Genomic DNA, 27,693 nt, shown 5'->3' with positions numbered 1-27,693 from the left:
ATTTTTCTGAAGGGACAAAATGCGCTGATACTCGTATCAATTTCCATATATTCGAACTTTTGAACCCATGTCTTAGAGGTGGCAAACCTTCGACGGCGCTTACGATTTTTTCGATTGGTATCCATTATCGGTTCGGTTGAATCCAAACTTAGCCATACTTTTATTTTTTATTATTATTAAAATACTCATGTACTGTCTGAAAAATTCAGGTATACGTTCTTCTAACTATTTTCATTTCAAAGTCATACATTTATTGACAAAATGAAATATTAAATATGGAAACTCAAATTTTTTGAATATTAAATTTTGCTACGGAAATATGAAGAAGTTTAAAAAATTGCGCAAAATAGCATAGCTGAATCAAGATTGAAATACAACAATACTTAAACTACAAAAATAACCAAAACTATTTTATTTTTTTCACATTAGTACCAAAACTTAAAAGATACTTAAATTTGATGCTGCAGATCCGGACTGCTGAAGTTTGTTGTATAAAACACAAATAAAAAGCATTTTTACTTTGAGAAAAAAAAAACACTTATTGCATAAGGGGAAAGATTCTAATGCACAAAAAAGTTGTAAATTTTCATAGCGGAGCTTGAACGTGCCGCACACCCTTCCACAAAGTCAAGCCCTTCAGCCTTTCGAATGGAAAGTTCTGAGTAATTAGTGTCTAATATTTAATGTGGTCACAACATAGTTTCGCTGTTTGCTTTTCGAATTACAAGCAATTAATACAATTTTATGTGGCATTCAATGTGCTGAATGCATTCAGAAGTAAAAACCCTTCAAAATAAATTAGTGGATTTAAATCATTCATTTTATTGCATTTCCTGTCCGACAGACAGGCAGCGCCTTTGATGGTAAATTTTCAGTTAAATACACATACAAGCATGCATATCTGAGAGAGTATATTTTGGAGCAAGAGTTTGTGTGTGTGTTGGCTTCACCGCTTTTTCCGCTGCGCCAACTGCTTAATTGAGCCAAGCGCTGAGTGCAATCAACCTTGCCCGACACAGCAAACCACAAGAGAAACCAAAAAGCGTTGAAAAAAATTAAAAAATAAAAAAAACAAAAAAAAAATACAAAAAAAACAACAACAAAAACACATTTATGAATTTTTTTCAGCAAATCAATCAAAACGCTGGCTGCCAGCAGCGAAAAGAACAAACAAGCGGCAAAGCTAATGCATGCGAGCATAAACGAATGTTGGAGCAATGAATGAATTTACAGCATAAAACCGCATTTAACTGCATTAACAATGTGGCTGCTGCTTGCAACAGCTGTTGAACTGCCACTAACGACAGCGAACCCTTGCCTACTACAAGCATTATGCAATGCACACATATATACAAATGCCGCTGTGTATGTGTGCGCACATAAGCTCACATTCATAGGCGCTCAAATGCAATTACATTGTGTTGCACATTGACAAAACTTGCCGGCGAGCAGCCCTTCAAAAATGTGATTGAATTTTATAATTCATTCCCATGCGATTTTGTCGTTCGAAAACTCTACTGTCTGCTGCCGATCCGAATGGGCCCCAAAAAGACTGCCTGCCTGCCTGGCTGCCCTACCTGATTGTCTCCGTTGCACGTTTCGCCCAGCCCATCCGCTTTACACTCAACCACTGTTTGTTATTGCTGTTGTTGTTGGTGTACACTTTATTGCTGCTGTTTCCCTTTAGTGCGTTGCACCAGTCCACATTGTGGTTGTTGGTCGTGTTGTTGCTGTTGCTGTTGCTGCCGTACACACCCAATTTTCCTTAGGTAAGCGTGCTGACAGTCAACCAGCGACCACATCACAGTCTATCAGTCAAGCAGCAATATGAACTTGTCTAACACACCCACAACCACTCCCGTCCGGACCCCGAAAGACCGCTGCCCCCGCGTTCATCATTCACACTAGCAGCGCAGGGATAAACTAAAGTTCAGCGCTTCCCCAGTCATTTGTCAAACAAAAGCTGACGACCTCGAATACTAAGTATACCCAAACATTTTCCGTACAGAGGTTGCCGAAGTTGAACTGAACTCCTCCTGAATTTCGAAAGCGATACTTAATTTGAAAAAAAAAAGAAATATTCCGGTTTACTTTTTCTAAATATTTTATCAAACATCTAAATTTTCTCGCGTGGCAGCAGTGTTTTCTCATCAATTTCCAAAGAAAAATCTTGCTTCATGCGATGGATCTTGCAACTAATCATTTATGTCAGATATTGTAAGGTCTTCTGCGGAAGATTTATGGTCCTTCGCGCATTGACAATTTCGAATACCGAAGTCGAAGGAATGATTAGCTTTACAATATAAACGACGACATTGACATAGTTCAGCTGCGCTGGCTGGGTCATGTCGTGTGTATGGACGAAAACACTGCAGCTCTGAAAGTATTTAACGCAATACCCGCCGGGGGAAGCAGAGTAAGAGGAAGACCTCCACTCCGTTGGAAAGATCAGGTGGAGAAGGACCTGGCTGCGCTTGGAATCTCCAATTGGCGCCACCTTGCGAAAAGAAGAAACGACTGGCGCGCTGTTGTTAACTCGCTATAATCGCGTAAGCGGTGACTACGCCAGTAAAGAAGAACAATAACAGGGTATATTAAGTTTGCAAAGGAGTTTGTAACACGTCGGTCCGGCTGTCCATCTGTATATAACCGAAACAGTTCTTCAGTTTATGAGATACCAATCTGCAGATTTTGCACACGCTTTTTTCTCTCCAAAAACCTGCTCATTTGTCGGAACGTCCGCTGTCAGACCACTAAAGCATATACAATGCCATATATCATACAAACCAAACAATCGGAATAAAGAGCTTGTTTGGAAAACTTTTTCATTTTCATTATTTCCCAAGGCAACGGTACAATCTCCGAAGAAATTGTTCAGATCGGATAACTGTATCATATAGCTGCCATATAAACTGTCTGAATCAAGTTTTTGTAAGGCACATTTTGTATTTGTGAAGGGTATAATTGCTTCGGTGCAACCAACGTTAACGATTTTTCTTGTTATTTACTCGAATTGCATAGGTAATGATTCTCGTATAGTCCTGATGATGAAAATCAAATCAGCTGAGTTTGGAATGATGACACCAAAAAGCCTCTCTTTTAAGAGGGTTTATATCCACTTGGAAATAAAAAAAAAACATCTGTTTTTGTTTGTATACATATATATCGAACAAATTAAAGTTATGACTGGGATTCTCTGGTAGCATCTGCAAATATATATGTATATCGATAAAATTAGTTATCGATAATGAACAACAATCGATAATATCTGCAAACGAATTAGCTATTATCATAAATTATTCATTAATACCGCTAGGAACATATGCAAAACTACCGTCAACCAGAGTATAGGAATCCAAGCAATTATACATATGTACATATATCAGACTTCGAGTTAAGGAAGGAAATTTGTATGAAACTACAAAAAAGGGGTTAGAAAAACATTTAAAAAGTGTTTGCCCACAGGTGCTCCTTGCTGCAGCAGAGCACAGATTAAATGGCAAATCTATTCAGCTGTTAAAGCTGATCATTTATGTATATAACTTATAGGGTCTCCGACGTTTCCTATAGAGTGCAACAAACCTCGTGGACTAACTTAATAAACCCACAATTTAAATCACAATTTTAAAAATTTTTCACTTTCACATTTCTTATAAATTTTTGGCTTCTGCGCAAATTAAAATTAAAGCTCTTAACTAAATTTTTCTGTTCAAAATTATGCTGAATCTAAAAAGTAAAAAAAATGTTATTATTATAGATGGATACGGGTATAATCGATGGTCTAGTCAAAATTTTGACTGAAAATATCCGACCGCAGCATCCGACGCATATTGAAAAATGAGCTCAAGGTCAAGCCTTACAAGTTCCAAAAGGCCCATGATCTCACACCGAAGCAGCAACAAGTAAGACTAGAGAGAGCGAAGCAGTTGCTTCACTTGGCCGAAAGCGGTCAAATTTTGAACATTGTGTTTTCTGACGAAAAAATTTTTCCAATTGAGCAATTCGTGAACTCTCAAAACGATAGGGTTTACTTGACCGACCGTTCATACGAGAATCTAAGTCATCGGAGGAGGCAGCACCCGCCACAAATAATGGTTTGGGCCATTGTCACCGCAGATGGGCGCTCTCCAATTGTTTTCGTCGAGCCTGGCGTCAAAGGAAATGCGACATATTAAAGGGAAAGTGTCCTGGAGGCTGCTTTGAAGCCGTGGACAAACAAACAGTTCGGTCGCAAGCCATGGACGTTTCAACAAGACTTAGCACCGTCTCACAAAGCGCGAGTAAACCAAAAGTGGCTGAAAAATAACGTTCCGAACTTCATTACGACCACACATTGACTCTCGAATTCACCAGATGCGAATCCAATGGAAAGGTGGTCATATCGAGCAAAAATGAATTGGTTCCGAATTTATAATTATTTTCACATATTTTGTATTTTAAAATAAATAAAAATAATTTTCCAAACCGAATTTATGGCTTTTTTAATTGGTTACACTTCGAGTGCCGGACCCTGTATTGGCAATAATTTTATTCCTTCGATGAGTGCTTTACAAACGCAGCTATCGTTTGGAACGTTCAATTCAATCGGTTCAACCGTTTTGGAGATCATTAAACGTATCTCAAAACAGCGTTTCGAGAAAAATGTGTTTAAAGTTTTTGAAGCCGATTAGACCAAGTTAAATAATTCCTATGCTCTCCGAAGGTATTTTCGGAAACAATTTCAAATTTTCGGCGCATATTATTATATATGTTTGTATGTACATGTAATCGATTTTTTACAACTATTAACTGAGCGTAAACAATAACAAAGAATTAAAATGTTTCTCAGACTTTTCGGAAACTACTCCAAATGATACGCAACACCGTTATTTCAATTTCATATTATTAAGCACACCTCTTCTACACATTTCCGTTTGCGCGCACGCTATATTGCAAGTATGCATGTATACATATATAATATGTATATGTACAGGAATGTGTTGTGTGTGTGCTTGTGTTTGCGCCAAAAGCGCATTCAATACAGCAAATGAGTTGAAATGGCGCATTTCAAGCTGTAAGCGGCTATGCACGAACAGCAGCAAACGCTTTATGTAATGTGAAAAGCTTATGCGCCTATTGATATGCAATGCAATTGTAAATAAAGTCTACAATTCAATTGAAAAGATGAATGCGAGCTGCTTTTCGAATTGCGCTGCAAATGTGTATTAAATTGCAAGCTATTGTAGCAAACCAACGCGCACACGCATACACACACACACATATATGCTTGTCGATGCAACAACAAATTGCTTTCGCAGTAATAAAGCGTGCTGTCGCTGCCGCGTGACGGAAAAACGAAATTCATTTGGCATTTTTCGCAAATAGAAAATGCAGCGCAGCAATGCAAACGTTTTGAAATTATAATAACGGGAAATTTTATTTATGCATGTGCATTCGTAAATATGTGTATGCATAGGTATATTAAAAATTCATGCTGTAGCAATCAATTGCAATTTTTTTAGCAGATTTTTATAAAAATATTTACTTTTATTTTTTTGGGGAAAATTTTTTGCATAATTTTCACGGCAGTGCTTAGAGATTGGATAAGGCATTCAGCACTTTTACGCTTAACGCTTTCAAAATTTCAACTTTTTCAACATTGACTGCGTTGTATTTATGTAAATTTAAAGAATTGCAACGCAACTTTTCAGTAGAACGCAATGAATAAAGCTTCTCATTGCATAGTATTTTAGGGTTAACCACAGACTGGTTATATTAACGGATATGTTATTCAGTGCGCCGGACGCATAAAGCAATGTTAAGCCGAATAAAGTTTTTTGGTTGTTGTACTCACATTTTCATGCTTGAAAAAGCAGAGCATTTTCAATTCACGGAAAACTCGTTTCGATGAGACCAGCGACTGAAAGACATTTGGAAGCTTTTTGAGTGCGACGCGTCGTCCATCGCGTGGATCTGTGACTGCCCTGTAAAGATAATGCAAAGGAAAAAAATGTTAATAGAAGTAAAATGAATTTGAATAAGTAAAGATTAATATTTTTTATAATATTTACCGACATTTCTTAGTTGATGCTTTAGTAAAAAATTATTTAATTCTAAAATAGTTTTACTTTACATTTTTATTTATAAATATTAATTCATACTTTTCATAAAATGTTACAGAGTTGACTATTCATTACAAGTAAACTACAGCTAAAATATCAATAATAAATATAAATAAAATGTACATAACATATAAAAAAAATTCCAAGACTTTAATTTCTTTTGCCAGGTGACGCATTTTTTGCGTTCAAAATCTTTTTTTTGCATTTTTTGCGTTCAATGATGATGTGATGTGATGTCTTCCTACAAGCTCGACATTCATAAATCTCCTACGTACGGAAGATGCACCTATTTCGACGCCAGGTTCATCCAAGAAGAATCCAGCAAGGTGATTTTCTAAATCCCACTTTAAAAAATATCTGTTGCGACCATTTTTCCCTTAACGACTTCAGCCATTTGCTTCGAACTTGGTATGTTTTTTATAAAAACTCTAGTCACCAGTCAACTGTTTCATTTTTTGATTTATTGATGATACAAATACAAGTATGTTCAAAGCTGTTAAATTTATGCACAAAAACCGACTTGCCGTTAAGAAGGTTCATACTCAAGTTATAGAACTTGATGTATGGATAATTTAACTATCCGTTTTTTTTAATAGGATTGTGTGCATACTCGGAAGATTTAAACAAAAAAGCTGGACCAATCGACTTTAAATTTTAATACGACCTTTCTGGATACATTTTCCAAGTAATGATCGGAAAAATAAAATTCTTCATAATTTTTAATTTGATAAATTTCGATTTTTTACATTGCTCTGAAATGAAAATTTTTGCATAAAACGAGTTGTTTTGGGAAGCCGCTAAAAAAACAACAACAAAACAACAAAAGTTTGACTAGTTCTTCCATTATTTCTCTATCCAACTTTAGTAGTAATAAATGTTACGGCTTTGAGGTTTTATATTATTTTATATATTATTATATTTTATATTTATTATAGGAATCCAAAATTTTTTACATCGAGTTTATCGATTACACTAGTAAACACTGTTCATTTGTTTTACGAACTTTGTGATGATATTTTTTTATGTTGGTGTAACAAAAAATAATATTTTTTTTTTCAAACACGTCTAGTTTTTCTGTGGCTAGAGACGGCAGTGTATTTGTACAACTGAAAGAGAAATTTCCCTAACTCAGCGTGGCTCCACTTGAAGAAGGAATATTTGTAGGTCCAAAAATACGGCAAATGATAAAGGTTAGGAAAATTGTAGAAAAACAGAATGATCAGTGGAAAACTCGCCTGGAAATGTTTTGTGAATGTTGTGCAAAATTTTCTAAGAACTCATAAATAGGAAAATTGCAAAGACCTAATAATGCTATATAAAGCTTTTAGAGGTAATAAGTCCTTAAAAAAACATATGCTGGAGGCTCATCTGGATTTCTGCTCGTCAAATTTGGGTGCTGTGAGTGATGAACAAGGCGAGAGATTCCATCTGGACTTTTCCTTAATAAAAAAGCGCTATCAAGGGAAATGGAGCTCAGGAATACTGGCATTATTGTTGGTGATTTTGAAAAAACTTCCAGAACCCAAATATTCTGGAAAATCATAATAATGTTTTTTTACATTAAGCAAAGATTTCTCTCCATGTGGTTGGTGCACGTACTTTTTCGTGTGTCAAAAGAAAATATAAAGTTCTGGTAACCAGTGTTATGAAATTCTATAATGATAAATTCTGTAAATATGTTTATATATTTTTTATTAAATAAAAAAATATTACCAAAAAGAAATGTGTTTCCTTTGACTTACAAATGAAATACATTTTATTTGGGGATCGGAAAGAAATTATCAATAGTTAGACATCTATGATAATGAATCGATAGAAGACTATGTAGGAGCATGATGGGAATACTAACTGGTCACTGGCACACGCCCACAGGATGGGGCTGACATATTGAGAAGACTGCCGGAAATGCCTGGAGCAGGGCACCAGGGAAAAAATGGAGCATCTCTTGTGCACTTGTCCCGCATTGGCAAGACTACGCTGTAAGCAGCTGTGGTCCCCACAGTATGATACACTGGAGAACGTAGCGACAGTGAGGCCGCAGAATCTGTTGAAATTCAGGTCAAGCGCAGGCAACCTAAAGGATGACTACTCCTTTTAAACTTAGCAAGTCAACTCATTCTGACATACTTGTAACAAAAGACCAATCTAGTTTATTCGCCTACCAGATTAACCTAACCTAACCTAAAATGAATATCTTAGAGATTCTCAGAGTTGTGTCAATGTTTCTACAGCTTCTGGGAGACTTGCTTTAGAACGCAATCTCAAAGGTTTCCAAAATAATTTTTTTTTTATAAAAAAGTTAGAAGTGCTATCTTGGAATAGGTTTTTAGTTTTTACCATTCAATTAGCTGCGATTGAACTGGTTTTTTTATTACATTTTTATTTCACCAAAAATATTTTGAAACAGCTATGCTATATATACATATCTCTATATACATATGTACATATATATTTTAATAAATCAAAGTTTGATTAGTTACACGACTTTTTATTCATATCCACTCGACTGGTTTTGATGGTCTTTAGCAAAAAATATTTAAAAAAATAAATAAATAAAAAGGAAAATTTGCAAAACTTATTAAAACGTTTGTTCGCTATCGCTTCTTTGTTAAAGGTACAAATTTATTTCATCAGCATTACATATAAGTATATTTTATAGAAAATTGAAGATATTTCAGAAAAGTTTTAAGCGAAAATTTAGTTTTGAAAGCAAAATTAATATAAAAAATGTCAGAATTTAAACCATCTTTTCCAAGTTTACATTGTTCAAAGAACAGCAAATTATTTGCTGCTTAAGCGCCTACAACTATGCAAAGCATACATACAACTACAAACCCAGCCGAAAGAAGTTGCCGTACATGTGAGCAGGAGCCACACTATGAGTATGAAGAATTTAAATCAAATTATCCAAGCTAAAAAGTTAACGCAAACATTTAGAAAATAACAACAAATCAAGTCAACAAAGTCGACTAAAGGAAAAACATTTGCAAAGCCCGTAAATATTTTGAAGTCTCGCCACACACACACACACACACACACACAGAAGCACACATGTATGACTGTTGTGCACGTGTAGGCACGTTAGGTGCTTGCTTGCTGGCCATTTTTTAATTTCTTTTGTTGTTGTCTGCTAGACGACACACAACTCAGCATATTTTTGTTGTTTTTGTGAACTTACTTGGCTTAGTTCTTCTTTTTGAACTTTAAAACTGTAAACAAAATACTAAAACATTGTTTACATGGCGCCACAAAAGCACAAAACATCGGCGTACAAAAACAAAAATATGCGGCTTAACGCTGCAACGCGACGCAATTGAAGTCAAGACACGACAAAATACAAAACGATGTCTGCGCGCTGCCGACGCCCCGCTGACTTCAGCGTCTTCCTCCTAACAAAAGGTAATCATATACATATACGTGACGCACACACACACACATGCATGTAACGTAAAGTGAAGTAAGTATTAGTATAAGCACATAAGTAGATACATAAATAAAGGCGAGCGCGCGCTGAAGTGCAAAGAAAGGACTTGAACAGCGAAGTGGAGTTAAAATGAAACACAAACTGAATGGATACAGTTAGAATGTGTGCAGTGGATGGGCGCGGCGGGGGGCAAGTGTTGTCGTCAAAACAAAGACGAATTTAAGCTAGAGGTGGGGCACTGACTTGGTTTGGAAGGTAAAAAGGGGTGGAAGAAGACGCCAAACGTTTAGTTCAACGAACTCAAGATATTCAATGAGTATTGAAGAAGAGAAACAAGAATAACAAGAAGGAGTGGAAGGCAGAAGCAGAAAAATAAGAATACGGTTATTTCCTGGCTTTGAAAGGAAGCGGTGCGCAGCCAAGAGAGACAGAGAGATATGGGGAGAGCGAAGAAGAAGTTAGAGAAATATGTTAACGTGGCACAGTGGGACGAAATGGTAACTATAAAAAAAATTAAAAAAATAAAATAAAACAAAATAAAATGAAATAAAAATAATAAAATAAAAATAATTCAACAAAACAAAATAAAAACAATTCAACAAAATAAATAAAATAAAATAAAATAAAACAAAATAAAATAAAATAAAATGAAATAAAATAAAATGAAACAAAATAAAATAAAATAAAATAAAATGACTTTAAGAAGTGTACAATATAAAAGAGAAAACAAGAAAAAATGTTAACTTTGGCTACATCAATGTTATATACCCTTTACATATGAATTTCTTTTAGCAGTTAAATGTATAACCAAACTCGGAAATGAAGGCGGTCAACAGTTAGCTAAGCTAGTTTTTTCAAGCCACGAAGTTTCATATAAACAACGCTGAAAATAGCTTTTATAAAGTTATTTATTTCGATTTTGACCGATCAGTTTGTATGGCAGCTGTATGCTATAGCACTCCGATCTAAAAAATTTTTTCGGAGATTACACCATTGTCTTAGGTGATTATCCCCCTAAATTTCTTGGAGATATCTTGTCAAATAAACATTTTGCCAAATAAGACATGATTTTTATCGTTAAGTTTGTATGGTAGCTGTTTGCTATAGTAAATCGCTATCGGCAGTTCCAAATAATAAGCAGCTTCTTGTAGAGAAACGGACGTGAGCGAAATTTCAGACCGATATATCAAAACGTCAGGGACTAGTTCGCATCCATTCATTCATTCATTAGAGGCTCAATTTTATAAAAAAAAAAAATATTTTTTATACATATGCTTGCACAAAAAATATATATTTAAGTTCCGAAAAAATATATATTATAAGTTCCCAAATCAATTTTCGCACTTTCCATTGGTTGCACTAAAGAACCTAAACTACCCACAATAAAGCGGGAAATTGCAGAGTTGGCACCTAGACTCGAAAACAACAAGACGTCAACAAACACAGGACACATAAAAACTCCCCTTAGTCTGCCCGTACATATGTATAATTATTAATGCTTCCATTTATTGTTTTAAGCTTTTTGCATGGTATTGTTTCGGTTGAAGTGCAGAGAAAAAGAGAGAGGGAGTGGTTGAAGTGTAACATGAGCCGCGGGCAGCGTGTTAAGCCTAAGTGGCGCCAATTCAATTGAATTGGGGAGGTAAAAGCGAATATGCGCATAAACAATAAATTAGACGAGGGAGACAAAGCGAAAACGATGGCGGAAACAGGCGGTTGAGGCGTGCGGAACAATGTTTATGAAGGGAGGTAGTACAAGGTTGGGCGCTGAAAAGTATGCAACATTAAAAGAGAAAATAAATTAATTTACTGAAAGTTCAGTTCAGACTGTCCATGGACATTTGGATAAACATCGAGTGACATAACATTTCCTAGAGTTTTTGTTGGTGTAAATAAGTATACTTTAAAGGGAGTAAGGCAATAAAATTTCTTTATGAATTTGAAATAAATTTGTACTTACATGCAGGCGAAATGTTTTGTCAATTCTTAGTGTGCCGACGGTAGAGTTTTAACTAGTTCTGCATAATTTTAATAATTATTATCTGGCTCTTTAGGGTGAAACTACGATTCTTGTATATAAACAAGTAAGGAAGGGCTGAGGCTACTTCATTAGCTCAAATGATATATGTATGTGTGACATAAATGTAACCGAGGTTTAGACCAAGGTCTAGACTAACTTCATGCATATTCATCGTCAAGCCACACTACTCTATCAGATATATTGGAGCTAGGTGAACATTTGGATTGAATGCTTAACATTAGGCATTATTTAATGGGTGAACCAAAGTACTTTTTTTAAACTCCTTTTTTTTGAAAAATCACGTGTGAGTCGTGCCAAGCTGTCGTGTTGTTTTTGTTCAGTCGTGTTTGGAATTTCATCATGGAAAGACCTACGCCTGAACAACGTTTACAAATCGTTCAACCTTATTTTGAAAACTCTCATTCTGTAAAGAATGCGTTTCGTGGGTAGTCGATTCAGCGCCGTTCGTAGCAACTCGGACTGACATATGGAACGATTTGGTGCTTTTTAAGTCGAAATCTTAAATTGAAAGCAAACAAAGTACAGCTTTTGCATCACTCTATGGGCTTTTGAAAAGTTCCAAGAACATCCGACGTTTTCGTGCCAAATTTTTCTCAGCGATGAGGCCCATTACTAGCTCAATGGGTATGTAAACAGGCAAAATTGCCGCATTTGGAGGAAAGTGCAACATGAAGAACTTCAAGAGCTGTCATTTTATTCAGAAAAAAAACAACGGTTTGGTGTGGTTTGTGGGCCGGTGGAATCATTGGTCTATATTTCTTTAAAAATGATGTCGGTGAAAACGTAACCGTTAATGGCGACAGTTATCGCACTATGATAATCGACTATTCGATGCCTGAAATCAAAGCTCGTGATCTCGGCGACATTTGGTTTCTATAAACCTTGTGTGAGCAGATAATTTTACGTTTTGAGCCGGTCGACTGGTTACCAAGATCGTGTGATATCACACTGTTAGACTTTTTCCTTTAGGGATATGTAACGTTTAAAGTCTATGCCGACAATCTCGCTTCGATTCAGGCCTTGAAGCAAAACATCACGCGTGTCAAAGACCATATAAGACCAGTGACTAAGGCAAGTTGCGACCCGATTCTAGCCTCTTTTGGCAAAAGTGCAAACTATTATCAGCAAACTAATAATTAATTTTTTTATTATACAATTTATTCAAAGATAGCTGGCAGCACTATTCATATAGCTTAAAGACAAAGAACATTTTCCACTGAATAAAGAGTGAATACACAGCAAACGGAGTTGAACAAGGCTTATTCCGAATGGACACTAAAAATACGGAAGTAAAATGCTGTTAAAGAGCAGTTAAAGAAAACAAAAATAGTGAATAAGAGGTTAAGAAATACCAGATAGGGAATTGTATCGTCGGGCCAAAAGCGGAGTAGTGAGACATAAGAGCAACAAATAAATACACATTTGAATATATTGTATGGCACACATGCGCTCACACACTGCTTACACATATACACATATTAGTCCATACATATGTATGTATGTATGCATGTAATTCGCTAGCTTTTAAAGCGCGAATGAACACTTTGCACTGTCCGGCGCACGCCATGCATGGCAGAGTAGTTAAAAACCGAAATAAAAATGACAAACGAACTTACACGAACACACGCAAGTATGTATTTACGCAACTGCTGCATACTGACAGGCGCATAATGGCTGTAAACAATTGCTGAGTGCTTCCTCGGCTGCTACAAATGCGAAGCAACAAAGAGAAAATAAAAAATATACAACAAAAAATAACAACAAAATGTGAGTAAAAGGATTTTCACATGAAATCGTCTCAAAGCGCTGCGAGGCAGCCAGCGGCAAACTTGCGCACGTGAATAAAAAGGCACTGCAAAGTAAAAAAATAGCAAATAAATGCGAGAAACCGTGCCACACCGGAAGCGTGTGGGCGAAAAGTCAGCAGCAAAAACTTTAACACACTGCGAAAATGCCAACTCGGCGCAGTGACAAACTCACGAGGCTGAGCGCCTGATATTATGCAACAATTTACGCAACGCTGTTGGCGCATTTTTTGCCGTTTATTAAATTACTTCATTTATTATACATGTCTGCACAACCATTGGCACTTTTCCGCGTATTGCGCGCTTTAAACGCTTTATGCGCCTAAATGTATGCAGCAATTTTTCAAACAAAGTATTATTCATATCGCAATTTTCCAAAGCCAATTTATTTCAGCGTGTTTACATAAATTGTAAATGTGCATGAGAGAAATTAAGCAAAAAAAATAAGTATTTCAAATATTTGGAAATTTTCTTACAAAAATCAAATTGTGAATGATATATACAGTCATACAAATTTTCGAATAAAAAGTAGAAAAGAGTGTTGAATATTAAACATTTAACTGCTGGAAAATATTAACCAAATGTTTATGTGGCGATGTTTCATACCGAATAGGAAGGAAAGCAATAAAAAAGCGATAGAACAAGTATTAAAATAACATACACACACACAAGCAAAAGCAGATGTGATAACATTAACACAAGGGCTGTAAAAATGAAATTCGTAATGGAAAATGTGCTGGACTAAGCATTTTAAAAGGCAAATAAAATGCTGCAAACACACACACATGCACTAAACTAACACACATCACCAACACACACTCAAAGACCAAGCACACAAGTTGCATATTTGCTGAAGGAAGAATGGCGTAGTAAAATCTAAAATTTGCCAATTGAAATGCACAAACACATTTATCTTCGTGCAACAATAGCAACAAAAAATACAACAACAACATTACAACAACAACAACAACAACGACATTACAACAAATGCAACAACAATTGCAAAAAAACTACAACATAAAAGCAACGAAAATGCAACAACATTGCAACAAAAATTACAACAACATTAGGGCAATAAAAATACAATAACAACAACAATATTACAACAAAAATTACAAAAACAATAGCGACAATATTGCAGCAAAAAACAACAACAAAATCCTCGCAACAAAAATTACAACAACGATAGTGGCATAATAGCAGCAACAATTACAACAACAACAGTGCCAACATGTTCAGCAAAATCCAGAGCAAGGTGGAATTTTGATTTGCGCAAGTAGCATGTGACAACACAAAAACAACAAAGTTAAATTCCAAAATAAAACATAAAACTCAGTAGTTGACTGCAATCCAGAGTAATGGACAGCAAATGAACAACGTACCGGTTACAAGTTGCAAAGGACAGTGGACGAGTCGAGTCGTAAACGAGACAATCAAACAGAGACGGACGGACAGACAGACAGACAACTCGTTTGGCATGAATTTTAATTTACGAAGCTAATTAAATGCAACAATGAATCATGCAATCCAACGATGTAGATAGAAAATTTTTGGAGGGGGAGATTCAAAAAACCATTGTAAAAAAAAAGAAAATAAAAAAATTGCAGAAAATAAATGCGATAAAAAAATGTAGAAATACGACAAAATAATTGAGAAAACTTTAAGGGGATAATTGAAGCCACAAATGCCAGCTTCCGACTGAAAAGTTGTTCATCACAATGAACACAGATCGAATGTATGCTGACCTTTGATGGTTGCTAGTAATGCCGTTGTGATGAAATGCAAAAAATGGTCATTTAATGCAAATTAAATAACATTCTTTAAAGAAATCCATTTCCGAAAAGCAGAATTTCTCTAAATGTAAATTCTATGACATTTCAACCATATATAGAATTATTTAAATAAATATGCCTGTAAGACTCAAAATTTGAATTAATTGTACAGGGTCATCTTAAGTAAATTCAAATGTTTCTTATATATTGCGAAGTACAATGGATACAATTAAGTTCTGAATTCGAATTGCCTACATGACTTCATTTGCAGAAACTGTTGAATTCGTTTTCGCAACTTTCGAGTCCTTTTTCCACTAAATCAAGTCGTATGCCATGAATGGCGCGTTCAATATTGACTTCTAAAACTTGAAAAGTGTCTAGCTTATTGCTAAAGGCCAATGACTTAGCAAAACCTCACAAGAAGTAGGCTAATGGTGTTAAATCACAACATCTTGGAGGCCATTCAATGCCACACTTTCTTGAAATAATCGAATCTTCAAGCTTTTTTCGCAATAATTCGCTTGTTTTACGTATTGTGTGGTAAACAGTCTCGTCTTGTTTAAAACAGGTGTTGTCAAGATCAACTTCTTCCAATTACGGCCATAAAAAGTTGGTTATCATAGATCTATACCGCTTTCCATTGACAGTAACTAGTGTTTCAAGTTTCATTTTGAAAGCAGGACGGACCGATAATGCCACCAGACCAAAACCACAGCAAACTGTTAATTTTGGTGATTTTAATGGTTGTTCTTGAATAGTTTGTGTATTTTTTTGCACCACAATTGACAGTTTTGCTTATTTACTGCACCAGTCAGACGAAAGTGAGCTTCAACGAAGCAGGTGATTTTCTTATAAAAATCGTTTTCGTTTTCAAGTTGTGCCAAGGCATAAACAGCAAATTCACCACATGCAATGGCTTCAGTTCTTGAGTGAGAACAATTTTATGGTATACGGATGCCAATTCTTGACAACGTCTTGTAATCTTCAAGGGTTTTTCTATTATTGGCACTTGAACTTAATGTAAAGAAACAGTACGTTCGAAATATTTTACAATTCGACGAATAGCGAGCACAGCTGGACGGCTACTAGAACCATACAATTGAATAGAATTATATTTTGCTAATAGCTACGACTTCAGGAAATGTCTAGAGCAAGACAACGGGAAACAATGGAGCATCTCTTATGAACTTATCCCGCACTGGCAAGACTACACTGTTAACATCCGGGATCGCCACGGTATAATAAACTGGAGGAGGTACCGATAGTGAGGCCATGGAGTCTGTTAAAATTCGCGTAAGGCACAGGTATCTTAAAGGATGACTACTCGTCATAGACCTAGTAACCTGGACCCCTTCTGGTATCGTAAAGGACCAAAACTGGTCTATGCGTGGTTCATTGGCCTACCAGATTAACCTAACTTATAGCAAGGAACTCACTCAAATATTAAGTTACATTATTAAACTCTACAAGTGATTTTTCCCACAATACAAGCCGACTGAATATAATCATCCCTATGTACGCATATGTATGTGTGAAGGTGGCCTTCTAGGGTATACAGTGAATAATACTTCATGGTCTCAGCGAAAAATATATGGTAATAAGCATTTTGGAGGTACATAACTGCATTTCTCACATTAAAATTTCCTGTTGCTCATAAATTTTAACATGAAATCACAGCAACAATTATGCATCATCTATCAAAATTGGATTTATTTCGACAAATTATGCCAATTGCTGGTGTCATGGTCAAGCGAACTAACATATTCGAGGCATACGTATTTGTCTGCATATGTATTAGGGTGGGCTAAAACACATATTGAATGTGTGGGTTCAAAAGAAGCTATACAAAGATACCTGAAATGCAAGACTTTTCGCCTCATTTCAAAAGGCGACGGTATGCATTTAAAGTTTTCCATATAAATAATACATAAAAAATCTGTTATCATTAGAAATACTATGCATTGTGTCAAAAAAGTATCCGGAAATCGAAAAAATTTTCATAAGCACTTTTTGGATGGCCTTCAGGTCCTTCAGCGAATTTGGTTTTATCACCTCGATCGACTGAAAACGGGTTCCAATTTCAGCTCGTGGAACAAGAAAACATCACACGAAACCAAATCTGGTATACGGTGATCAATCAATGGTATTCACTTTGCCTTTTTGGTTTTAAACTCGGCCACAATCATGGAACTTCTATCACTTTATACGCTGAATGTTGTATGTCGGGCAATGGAATCGATGGTATGTGCTCAAAAGTAAATGGCTGTCTCTTCGACCTTTCTCGCTTCCTCGCTTCACGTTACTTAACACTCTCCCCCACTAAATCCACAGAGACCATATTCAAAAACTGGACGAAGGCGTACAGTCTGTACAGACTTCTAATATTGTAGTCGATGGCGTTAAAATTTCGACTGATTTTAGGTGTGACACTCGACAGTCTGTGCTTCACTCCTCACACGACCACGATTATTACCAAAGTACAGAACCGCAACAAAATCATCAAGTCGCTAGCCGGCAGCACATGAGGAAAAGACAAAGAAACGTTGTTGGCAACATAAAAGGCAATCGGTCGGCCGGCCGATCCTTAACTACGCCGCACCAATATAGTCGCCTGGATGCAATGAAACGCAGACGAGGAAGCTTCAGACATGTCAGAACACTGGACTCCGGACTATTACGGGATCGTAAACGGTTTCTCTTGATGTCTCCTATCGAACGTCTGCACATTGATGTCCGCATGCTCTCAGTTAAGGAACATAATGAACTTCTCTCCAAGCAGTTTCTGCTGGAGTGTTTTCGTAGAAATCATCCTTGCCGTCATCTCTTTGAAGTGGAACCGCCTTCTAGGAGCAACAAGAGGTTCTTCCTCAACTACGTCGACGACTTAAAACAACCAGCCTTCCGAAGCAACTAACTAACATGGAGTGACTGTCATTTACAGTGGAACCATAAACATCTTCATCGACTTCCTCTCACTGAATGTCGTACCTGGTCTCAAACCACCAGGTATTCGTGAATTGAAGACGAAGAGCTCTAGTAGTCGGGAGAATCGAAAGTGACCTTTGAGTCGCTTCATTGGATACTGAAGCAGGTAAAGCTCCTACTTATCCAGAATCGATCCCGTCATATCAAGCATATGTCCAAGCATGCAAAGAGTCTCCACATGATTCCAACCACCTCTTTCCATGTCAAGCTAATCCTACACATCTGACACTCCTCTCCCTATGGTTCCACCCGTCGAAATATCACGTTCCTTGGGCCTACCGTTGGATGACATCGAAGACAACTTTTCAGAACCTTACCACCTTAATGGGGACTAGATAACCGTTACCACAACAAGCATAATCAAGTATGGAATATTTTGATTTGTGAAGGGTGTTATATGTAGCTTAATGTTATTTTATTTTATTCTTTAATTTTGTTTTTTTGGCCCACCCTAATATGAATGTAAGTATATTACTATGAGAATATGCATGCAAAAGCGCACAAATTCATAACTGTAATTATTGTTAAATACAAGCAGGATGAGCATTCAAATCTATAACACAACTTCACAGCCACAACTACACATGTGCACATATACATATACAACAAGCACACATACGCTGCCATACCAACATGACTCACTCGAAGCATATGCGCACAATTTGTCTGTACAGAGTTTGCTGTCACCGCAGCTGATGCCTTGCCACTGGCCAACTTTGGTTACACAGCAATTGCAAAAGCGCCGCCGTTACACCCACACCCCCCTCCTACTGCTGCTTCAGCGGCGGCGGCTGCTGTGTTAAGCACACAACACAATTCGTGGAAATAATCAAAGATCTGACAATGTGGCAAATGAGATTCGAAAAACCGGATAAAGAGGAAATAAGCAAAATTTACAACAACAGCAATAGCAACAAAATAAATGAGAATAAAAATCAGCAAAAAGTGATTTAAAAACTTCACAATTGCAAGCTGCTGCGGAGTGTTCTAAAGCGCTCCTCCACAAACGCTGACGAAATATGTTTCGTGTGCTGCGTGTATGTGTGGGTGAGCCGCGTTAGCTAAACACTGCAGTGCAGCTACTTTAGCCGCGCGCAATATAAGCTGCCACTTGAGTTCGTTGGCTGTGGCAGCTAGTTTAGTTGCTACATCAGCGTTTGTGCGGCGCGGCAAGGCAAATCCATTCACATGATGGATGACAGCGTGTTCATTGTCTGCGGCACTAGCTCGCGCCTCGCTGTCGCCCGCGCGCTCCTCCGGGCGGTGGTCAGCACGATGAGCAGACAGACAACCCGCGGCAGACAATCGCCGATCAGCCAACAACAGCAAGCCGGAGTGGGGCAGAATTTGTGGAAGCTGCTTGCTTGGCAGCTTATGTTCTGCAGCGTGCGCTGTTTTGCTGTTGCTTTTGTTTTAAGTTCCTTTTCATTCGTTGCCTCATCTAACACGTGTAATAATGCGCAGCTTCTGCTTTCAACTTTTCGCTCACTTTTCTTATAATTTATTTTGAGCTGAGTGTTCTTTTTTCTTCGAGGTGCCCACATTTATAATTCTTTTTCTTGCTCGCCACTTTGGCCATAACTGGCTTGCAGACGTGGTTATTTGTATTGTTGTTTTAGAATTCCTTGCTTTTTTCCTTGAAGTTGGCTGTCTGTGCCGCTGTCCTTCGCGTAAAACGCAGTTAATGGAAATTCATTTATCATTTCGCTGTGGGGGAGGAGTGCGAATGCTGCACATCATACCGTACCTTGTAATCAATTAAATGCGCTACACTGTGCTACAAAGCGAATTTCAATAAGGTATATCTTATTCAAAACTAGTTAGTGGATCTGGAAAAAATTTCATTGAAGAAATGTAAACTTAACGTAGATATCGTCGGATGGATGCGAAAGTTGCTATCAGACTCAGAGAATCTGGTTTCCTGAAAGAACAGGTGACTGTGCACTCGGAAATCTTCACACAATTTGACTTTATACCGGATCACTTGGATCATGGAGTCACCAAACCGAACTCTGGAGGCTTCTTTTCTACCCATATACCGGCGACGGAGTTCTGGGGGGAAAACCTTTGGAGGACAGGGGTAGTGAGCTGCTTTACGGATGGGCCAAGGCTAGGGGAAATGTTAGTAGAGGGGTTTACCCCCAAAAGCTCTTTAAACTTCCTGACTATTGCAATGTTTTCCAAGCCGAGGTTGCAGCCATTAAAGTAGCAATAAATCTACTCTGGAGTGCAGCATCTGTAAGAGAAGTGACCATCCACTTAGATAGCAAGGCAGCGATACTAGCCATTAACTCATTAGCAGTGTGTTCAGGGTTGGTCAAAGAGTGCCTAACCTCGCTATCAAAAGCATCGAGTCTATTTGTGGTAAGACTGGTATAGGTGCCGGGCCATAGTGGAATCGAAGGAAATTGTAAAGCTGATGACCTCGCAAGGAAAGGCTCACTAGAACCGCTATCAGTAGAATGGGATCGGGTTGCTGCTTCCGTATCCTTTTGTCTTCTACTACTAGATATCTGGGCTTCGCGGGGCTTGGCCAGCGCTGAGCGACTATTGGTACATGCCCTGTCGTGAAATCCTTTTGGCCCGCGATTTATCGCAAGAGATCTAGTGATTTAGCGATTTCTTTGCCCAGCTAGCATCTCCTCTGTTGTGGGGATTTTAACAGGCCATTGGCCAATGGCGTCCATGCTGTAATGCTGGGAATCTAACCAGATGCCATCTGCAGAAGCTGTATGGATGAAAAAGAGATGGCAACAACTCAACACTTTCTTCTAGACTGTCCTGTGTTTGGTAGTTCAAGGCTTAAATATTTGGGAGCGCATACCTTCAGACATTCCACCGAAATGGAAATTAAACATACTGCGACTTGATATTGATCGTTCAGTTTGTTTGGTAGTTATATGCTATAGTGATGCCATATCTGCGTTTCCAGCGTTACCCAGCGTCTTGCCGACAAAAGAACATATGCAAAATTTCAGATCGATATCTTATAAACTGAGGGGCTAGTTCGCGTATATACAGACGGACAAGGCTAAATTGTCTCAGCTTGTCACGCTGATCGTTTATACATAAAATGTATAGGGTCTTCGACGTTTTCTTCTGGGTGTTGCAATAAACTTAATATACCTGGTTCAGAGTATAAAGATTTTTATTTGAATCACGAGCTTAGCAGTAAACTTCAAAACTTAATGATGAAGAGATCAGTATTTTGGCATCCAAAACTAATTAAAATCCACAATAAATTGGACATTGATCTCAAATGCATACACTTTCTACAACGCTGTGTTGCATAGTGTAGCGCATCATCATCACTCAAACCGAAAAGGCGGCGTCGGAAATTCTTACAAGTGATAAAATTGTATGTGGTCATCTATCACTCAGCGCACTCGACACGGCCCGCGAGTGGCCAAGTACAGCTCGTCGTACATTGTCGCGGCATTTCACGCTTTATGACGCTGGGGCCACACTTGATGGAATTCCCGAAGCCCAACACCGCCGAACGACAGACTATAGGCTACAGAGCCGATTGTCTTTTATTGCATCAGTGCCGTAATCTCGGTTCATTCATTTTCGTGCGGCAATAAAAGAAAATTGAAGGTTATAAAAGTGATAAAGCGCAAACAAAAATAAAAAAGTAGATAAATCATATGACGCAAAGGAAAACATGTTTTATATGCAAACAAAAGTAAAAAAAAAAATGAAAAAAATAAAAAAAAAAAAAAAAAAAAAAAAAAAAAAAAAACAAAAGCAAGCACAAGCGCAAGGTAGGGTAATAAAGAATCACTAAAATAATGTGTCATTATTTAAGCATTGAAAAAGTCTGAATGCGAGCACTTGGCAAGTGCGTGTGTGTATGTGTGGCTGAGTGCAATAGAAATGCTTCACACACGACAAACGCAAATCAATCATGCTGCATGCCACACTATCAATGTACATGAGTGCGTGCGCGTGTGTGTGTGCCACTAAAGTTCCCGCAATGCTCTTAATGCACACATTCGCCGGCCTTTCTTACTCGATTTCTTCTACGCGCAGAGGCCGTTAACTGTCTTTTGTCTAGGTTCTGGGGTGATTTGCCGGCCGGCCGGTCAATCAGACGCTTTTGACATGCCTAAATGACGTACGGTTCATCTGGTTAATTGACCGGCTGCCTGTCTGGGCATTACATTAGGCTTTCTATGCGTCTGTCCTCCTCACCGTTCGTTCTTCCGCTGGACCGCCGGCTGGGTGCCGCAGTAAAATTAACAAATAACCAGCACAAATTGATAATTCAGCACAAAAACAAAATGTGGTTTAGTGTTTATATGGATCTGTATGTGTGAGTGTGCAAATGTGTATGCTGTATGCGCTCAGGTATCGTTTAAATGATTTCCGTGTGTTTCTTGAGACTTGTCAGTGAGAAATGTTCAATTTAGTCACGCATTATTAACAATTGTTGTCGCTGATTATAAATTATAGCAACACGCATATGCGAGTTGTTGTAATTTTTGTACGGGAAGTGCGTTGCTTCATACAGTCAGATGATCAAACATACACCCAAACACATATATACATACATATGTACTATGCATGAGTAATAATCCAGTTTTTAGTATAAAACATATGAAATTTATGGTTCAGTCGTGACGTTTATGGGGAAGTGAAGTGCTGAACTAGAAATTTAAATTAGAAAACATTTAAAAATACTATATACAATAAATTGCTTTTCATAAAAAATTTAATTAACAATTAAATTCCATATTATTCCGAGTGAAGCGAAATATTAGATACGCTCTCACTTTGTAGGCATTCAAAATATGAAATAAAGGGTGATATTTCCAGACGAGTTTCGAAACATATTTAAGATATCGTAATTTTGACTAAGTTTACAGCTTGCACGGATGGATAGACAGAGCCTTTGCACAATGTATTTTGATTACTATATGTATAGAAAGACTAGTTGTGCGTTGATAGCAAAACCAAAATTATATACAAAACTTGCTGAGCAGCACTTACAATGCATTGTGATAAAAAAGTACCCGGAAATTGTAATCAAATTCCCCGGGTAAATATATTTCAAAATGTATTTTGCTAAGTTGGTAGGACTGTCTTTAATTAGTACGTCAAATATGAGCGCGATCTGTCAACCAGTTTGTTTACAGCAACTGCTTAAGTCGGTACACCTCAGTAGTGCGTTGCGATTTTTACAATTCTTAAAAATATTGAAAAAAGAATTTGTCTCAACTTTTGTTTTTCTAACTAAATTTCGTGTGCGGAATCATTGCGAATATTGAAAAAGGCTTACGGTGCAGTTCAGTTTTCTCAATAACACAAGTCTACGAGTGGTACAAAGCCTTCAAGAGATCGTTGAAGGCATGCCCCGTTCTGGACGACCTTCGATCTCTTGTACTGATGAATATAGTAAGAAAGTGAAGTATATGGTGCTTGAAAGTCGTCAGGCAAGTGTTAGGGTCATAGGCAACAACGACAATTTTCGAGAGTCCGTTCGAATGAGTTTTGTGGATATTTTAGGTATGAAACGTATTCTTGCCCGACAAGTCCTGATTTTGATTTTTTTTTTAACAGAATGGCGTAAACTGGTCTCATTGAACATGCTTGATCGTGCGAATTCCGATCCTACATTCATAGAGAGCATTATAACTGCCGATGAGACATGGGTTCATGAGCTTGACATGCAGACAAGTCAACAATCAGCGAAATGTAAGGGGGGCGAAATGTAAGGGGGGCAAAACTACCAGAAACCAAATAAACCCCGCCAAATCCGCTGAAAAATCAAGGCGGTGCTCATTGTTTTCTTCGATATTCATGGTTTGGTGCATCATGAATTTGTTTCGAAGGGACAGACGGTCAATAAGGTGCTCTATTTGGCCGTATTGAGGCGTTTGTGGAAGAACATCCATCGAAAACGGCCGGAATTGAGGAAAAACAATTCATAGATTTTACACGATGATAATGTACCATCGCATCGAGCGACCATTGTGACCGAATTTAAAGCCAAAAATGCAAAGAATAGATTTAGCTTTGTGTGATTTTTTTTTTTTTTGTTCCCAAAACTCAAATTGCCGCAACCTTTTCAGTCGATCGAAGAGTTAAAACAAAATACGCTGAAGGAGCTGAGGCCATTCCAAAAGGTGCTTGTGAAAAATGTTTAGAGGAAAGGAAAAATCGTTGGCATAAGTTTATTACATCTGGTATGGATGATGAATAGTTAAATATTTTGCGTTTTATTTACAATTCCCGAGTACCTTTTTGTCATAACATATATAAACAATCAGCGTGATGAGTTGAGTCGATTTTTTTATGCTCGTCTCAAATTAGTCTCTCAGGTTTGAGATATCAATCTGAAAGTTCGCACACTTCCTTTCCTCCCCAAGAAACTGCTCACTCGTCGGAACCACCGATATCGGAACACTGTATCATATATGTATCTGTTATACAAACTGAACGATCGGAATCAAGTCCTTGTAGGGAAATCTTTTGTTAAAACCAAAAATCGTCGTAACATTCGTTATAAGGAAATCGAAAATACATGGAAATTCGAATTATTGACGGAGTAAATATTCGTGGTTTAGAAAAAATTGACATTTTTTTGTACAGAAGTTCGTAATAAAGAGGTTCGACTGCATATGCATTTACTTTTGAGCAAAATATTAACTTTATTACAATACCGCTACAAAGCTTTAAATATACATGTGTGTATGTATGTATATATGCTTATAAGAACACTTAAAATTTAGCAAAAACTCATTTTGAATTTTCAACATGACCCAAATGAGCCCCAAAAGTGTTCATCGCATACTTTGAAAGCCAACACATACAAACAAGCGCACACACATACATACAATGAGCACGGGTAATGCGCATAAATTAAGCGCAGCTTTGCCGATTCAGCGAGCGAGCGGAGCAAAACAAAAGAGCCAAATGTGCGAACGAACGATGTTATGATAAGAAAATTTCACCAAACAAAAAGGTGAATTCTGACAACTGCAGTCATCAATTATGCGCTAAATGTGGGCAACGCAAACAGACACACACGCATACATACATACATATATGTTTGTTAATTTGCGAAATTATAAGTTTTAATTGGCACAGGTGAATTAATTCGAAATCACGCATTAAAATGCAAAATGACAAGGAAATTGAAACAATTCAAGGAAAAACGAAATTATTTTATATTAAAGCGTTTCTTGAATATCATTAAAACACGCACACAAAGGAAATGGAAATGAGTACGCAGAAGACAGGAGCGAGCAGTAGCAGGATGTGGCATAAAGTGGCGGCAGGGTGCGGAAGACAAATCGTCGTTGACTTAAATGGCTTTTAATTAATGATTATGACGCTGACAAGCAGAACAGGATGACAAATACCAGGAAGGACACGGACAATATGACAAAAAAGTGTCAGCAGCGGGAAAGAGAGGGAGGTCGAGCGACAAAGGGATGAAAAATTAAATAAAATCAGTGTTTGAATACACATATGCATATGTATATGTGAGAGCAAATATTTCAGCGAAGGGCGGCAGTTTTGCCAAGCAGTTGGGCATAATTTTTGGAAGGACGAAATTTAGAGAGCAGAAGCACAGGAAGAGGGCGAACAAATAAGCCTAAAGGATTTAAAATGTTGGTGAACACACACACATACATGCATACATACATATGCAAGAATGAAATGTAAAACAAGCCGTGTACAATTTTGAAAATAAAACAAAACCGAGGGGAGACACACCATTCAGTAGCAACTGAAGGGGACGCATGTTAAGTAAATTGTGTGAAAGAAATATTAAAATGAAATTTTGCTGAAAATTGCAGTGAAAATGTTGACATTGTTAAGTGTGTCGTGAGTGTGTCGCACATATAAGATACGGCCCAAAGTGTGCGCTTATGTAAATAAAGAAAATATATATGTATGTACATATGCAGTTAGACGATAAAAAGGGTGCACAGGTGCAAACGCACAGCGAGGGATGATTAAATGAAAGCTCATGCGTAAGTTTAAGGTGGCAGAAGATGACTGTTGAATATGCAGAAATTTATTTATTTTTTTCATTTGAACTTTCATTCAAGAAGTGTCCTTCAGAAACGAAGTATTGCATTGGACAGAGGGGCGCACTTGAGCCAAGTGTTGCAAATTCAAGTGGGGTCGCCGGAACAAAAAGGCTCAATTTTAATATGAAAAATGTACTTAACTGGTGTGTTGCCGACTTTTGTGCTTGGTGAGTGCGTTAAGCAAACTGGCAAATATGCGCAGCATTAGAAATATTATTAGAGGTTTTTGGCATTTCGGGTAAACTGCATGTGGGTTTTGGTTGAGTACAGTTACTGTAAGCAACATCAATTTAATTTCTAATGCATACGTAACAAGGGAACCATACTCTTACGCCTGCAGGTAAACAATGATTTTTGTGAAACGGGTTTTTAAACTATATTTGTTCATAATTGTGTTAATAAGGGTGCTAGTATTGATATTTATTGTAAAAAAATTAGTTTGACCCAATATCTACAATTATGAAGCACGGAAAGCACAAACAGTTCAACAAACCAGTTAAGACAGCCGGAATATACAGATACAGATCAAAAAAGATTAAAATAACACTATACATAGATTTGGTACTATATACTATAAACGGTCTACTTAATCGGAATGGACCCGGATTTTTATATAGGCTGACAACTCGGTAACATTCCTAAAAATTAATACGGAACCTTTTGTGTAAAAACAACAGGAATTGAAGGTTGATTTTCTTAAAAAAAGTAAGTTAAAAACTAACAAAAAAAAAACAAGAAAAAACGTTAACTTCGGCTGCACCGAAGCTTATTGTACCCTTGACAGGTGCATTTCTTTTAGTAACTATGTGTTCAGTTTGTATGGAAGCTATATGCTATAGTAATCCGATCTGAACAATTTTTTCGGAGATTACATTGTTGCCTTAGAAAATAATCTATACCAATTTAGGTGCAGATACATTGTCAAATGTGAAAGTTTTCCATACAAGAACTTTATTCTGATCGTTCAGTTTATATGACAGCTATATGTTATAGTGGTCCGATATCGGCCGTTCCGACAAATGAGCAGCTTCTTGAAGAGAAAATGACGTTTGCAAAATTTCGAAAGGATATCTTAAAAACTGAGGGACTATTTCGTATATATACAGACAGACAGACGGACATGGCTAAATCGACTCAGCTCAACATACTGATCATTTATATATATACTTTATAGGGTCTGCGATGATTCCTTCTGGGTGTTACAAACCTCGTGACAAACTTAATATACCCTGTTCAGGGTATAAAAATAAAATACAATACATTAAAAAAAAGAAATAATTTAAATTAAATTAAAAAAATAAATACAAAAAGAAATACATTTTTATATTTTCTTTTCTGTTTTTGTATTTTTGTACACTTTTTTAAATATTATCCTTTTTTAAATTTATTTTTTTTTTAATTTTTAATTTTTATTTTTATTAGTTTTTTTAAACATAAAATTAAAATATCAAATTATATTTAAAATAAAATAAAATAAAAAAATTTACACAAAAATTCAAAAATTATAAAAATTTATTTCA

At 37.0% G+C, this 27,693-nt stretch overlaps 1 protein-coding gene across 3 annotated transcripts in view; it reads right to left on the bottom strand.

The window, feature by feature from the left end:
* The window catches only part of LOC120777376 (serine/threonine-protein kinase NLK2), a 285,060-nt gene that overhangs the window by 44,386 nt on the left and 212,981 nt on the right, over window positions 1-27,693 (bottom strand). For all 3 annotated transcript variants that reach the window (XM_040108667.1, XM_040108666.1, XM_040108665.1), the window contains exon 2: window positions 5,834-5,963. In XM_040108667.1, coding sequence (XP_039964601.1) covers window positions 5,834-5,963 — 130 coding nt within the window. The remainder of the gene's footprint in view (window positions 1-5,833; window positions 5,964-27,693) is intronic.

This window comes from Bactrocera tryoni, chromosome 5 (assembly GCF_016617805.1).
Source record: "Bactrocera tryoni isolate S06 chromosome 5, CSIRO_BtryS06_freeze2, whole genome shotgun sequence".
Taxonomy (NCBI): Eukaryota; Metazoa; Arthropoda; class Insecta; order Diptera; family Tephritidae; genus Bactrocera; species Bactrocera tryoni.
Note: the sequence above shows the minus strand (reverse complement) of the source record. Positions and strands in the feature narration are given on the sequence as shown.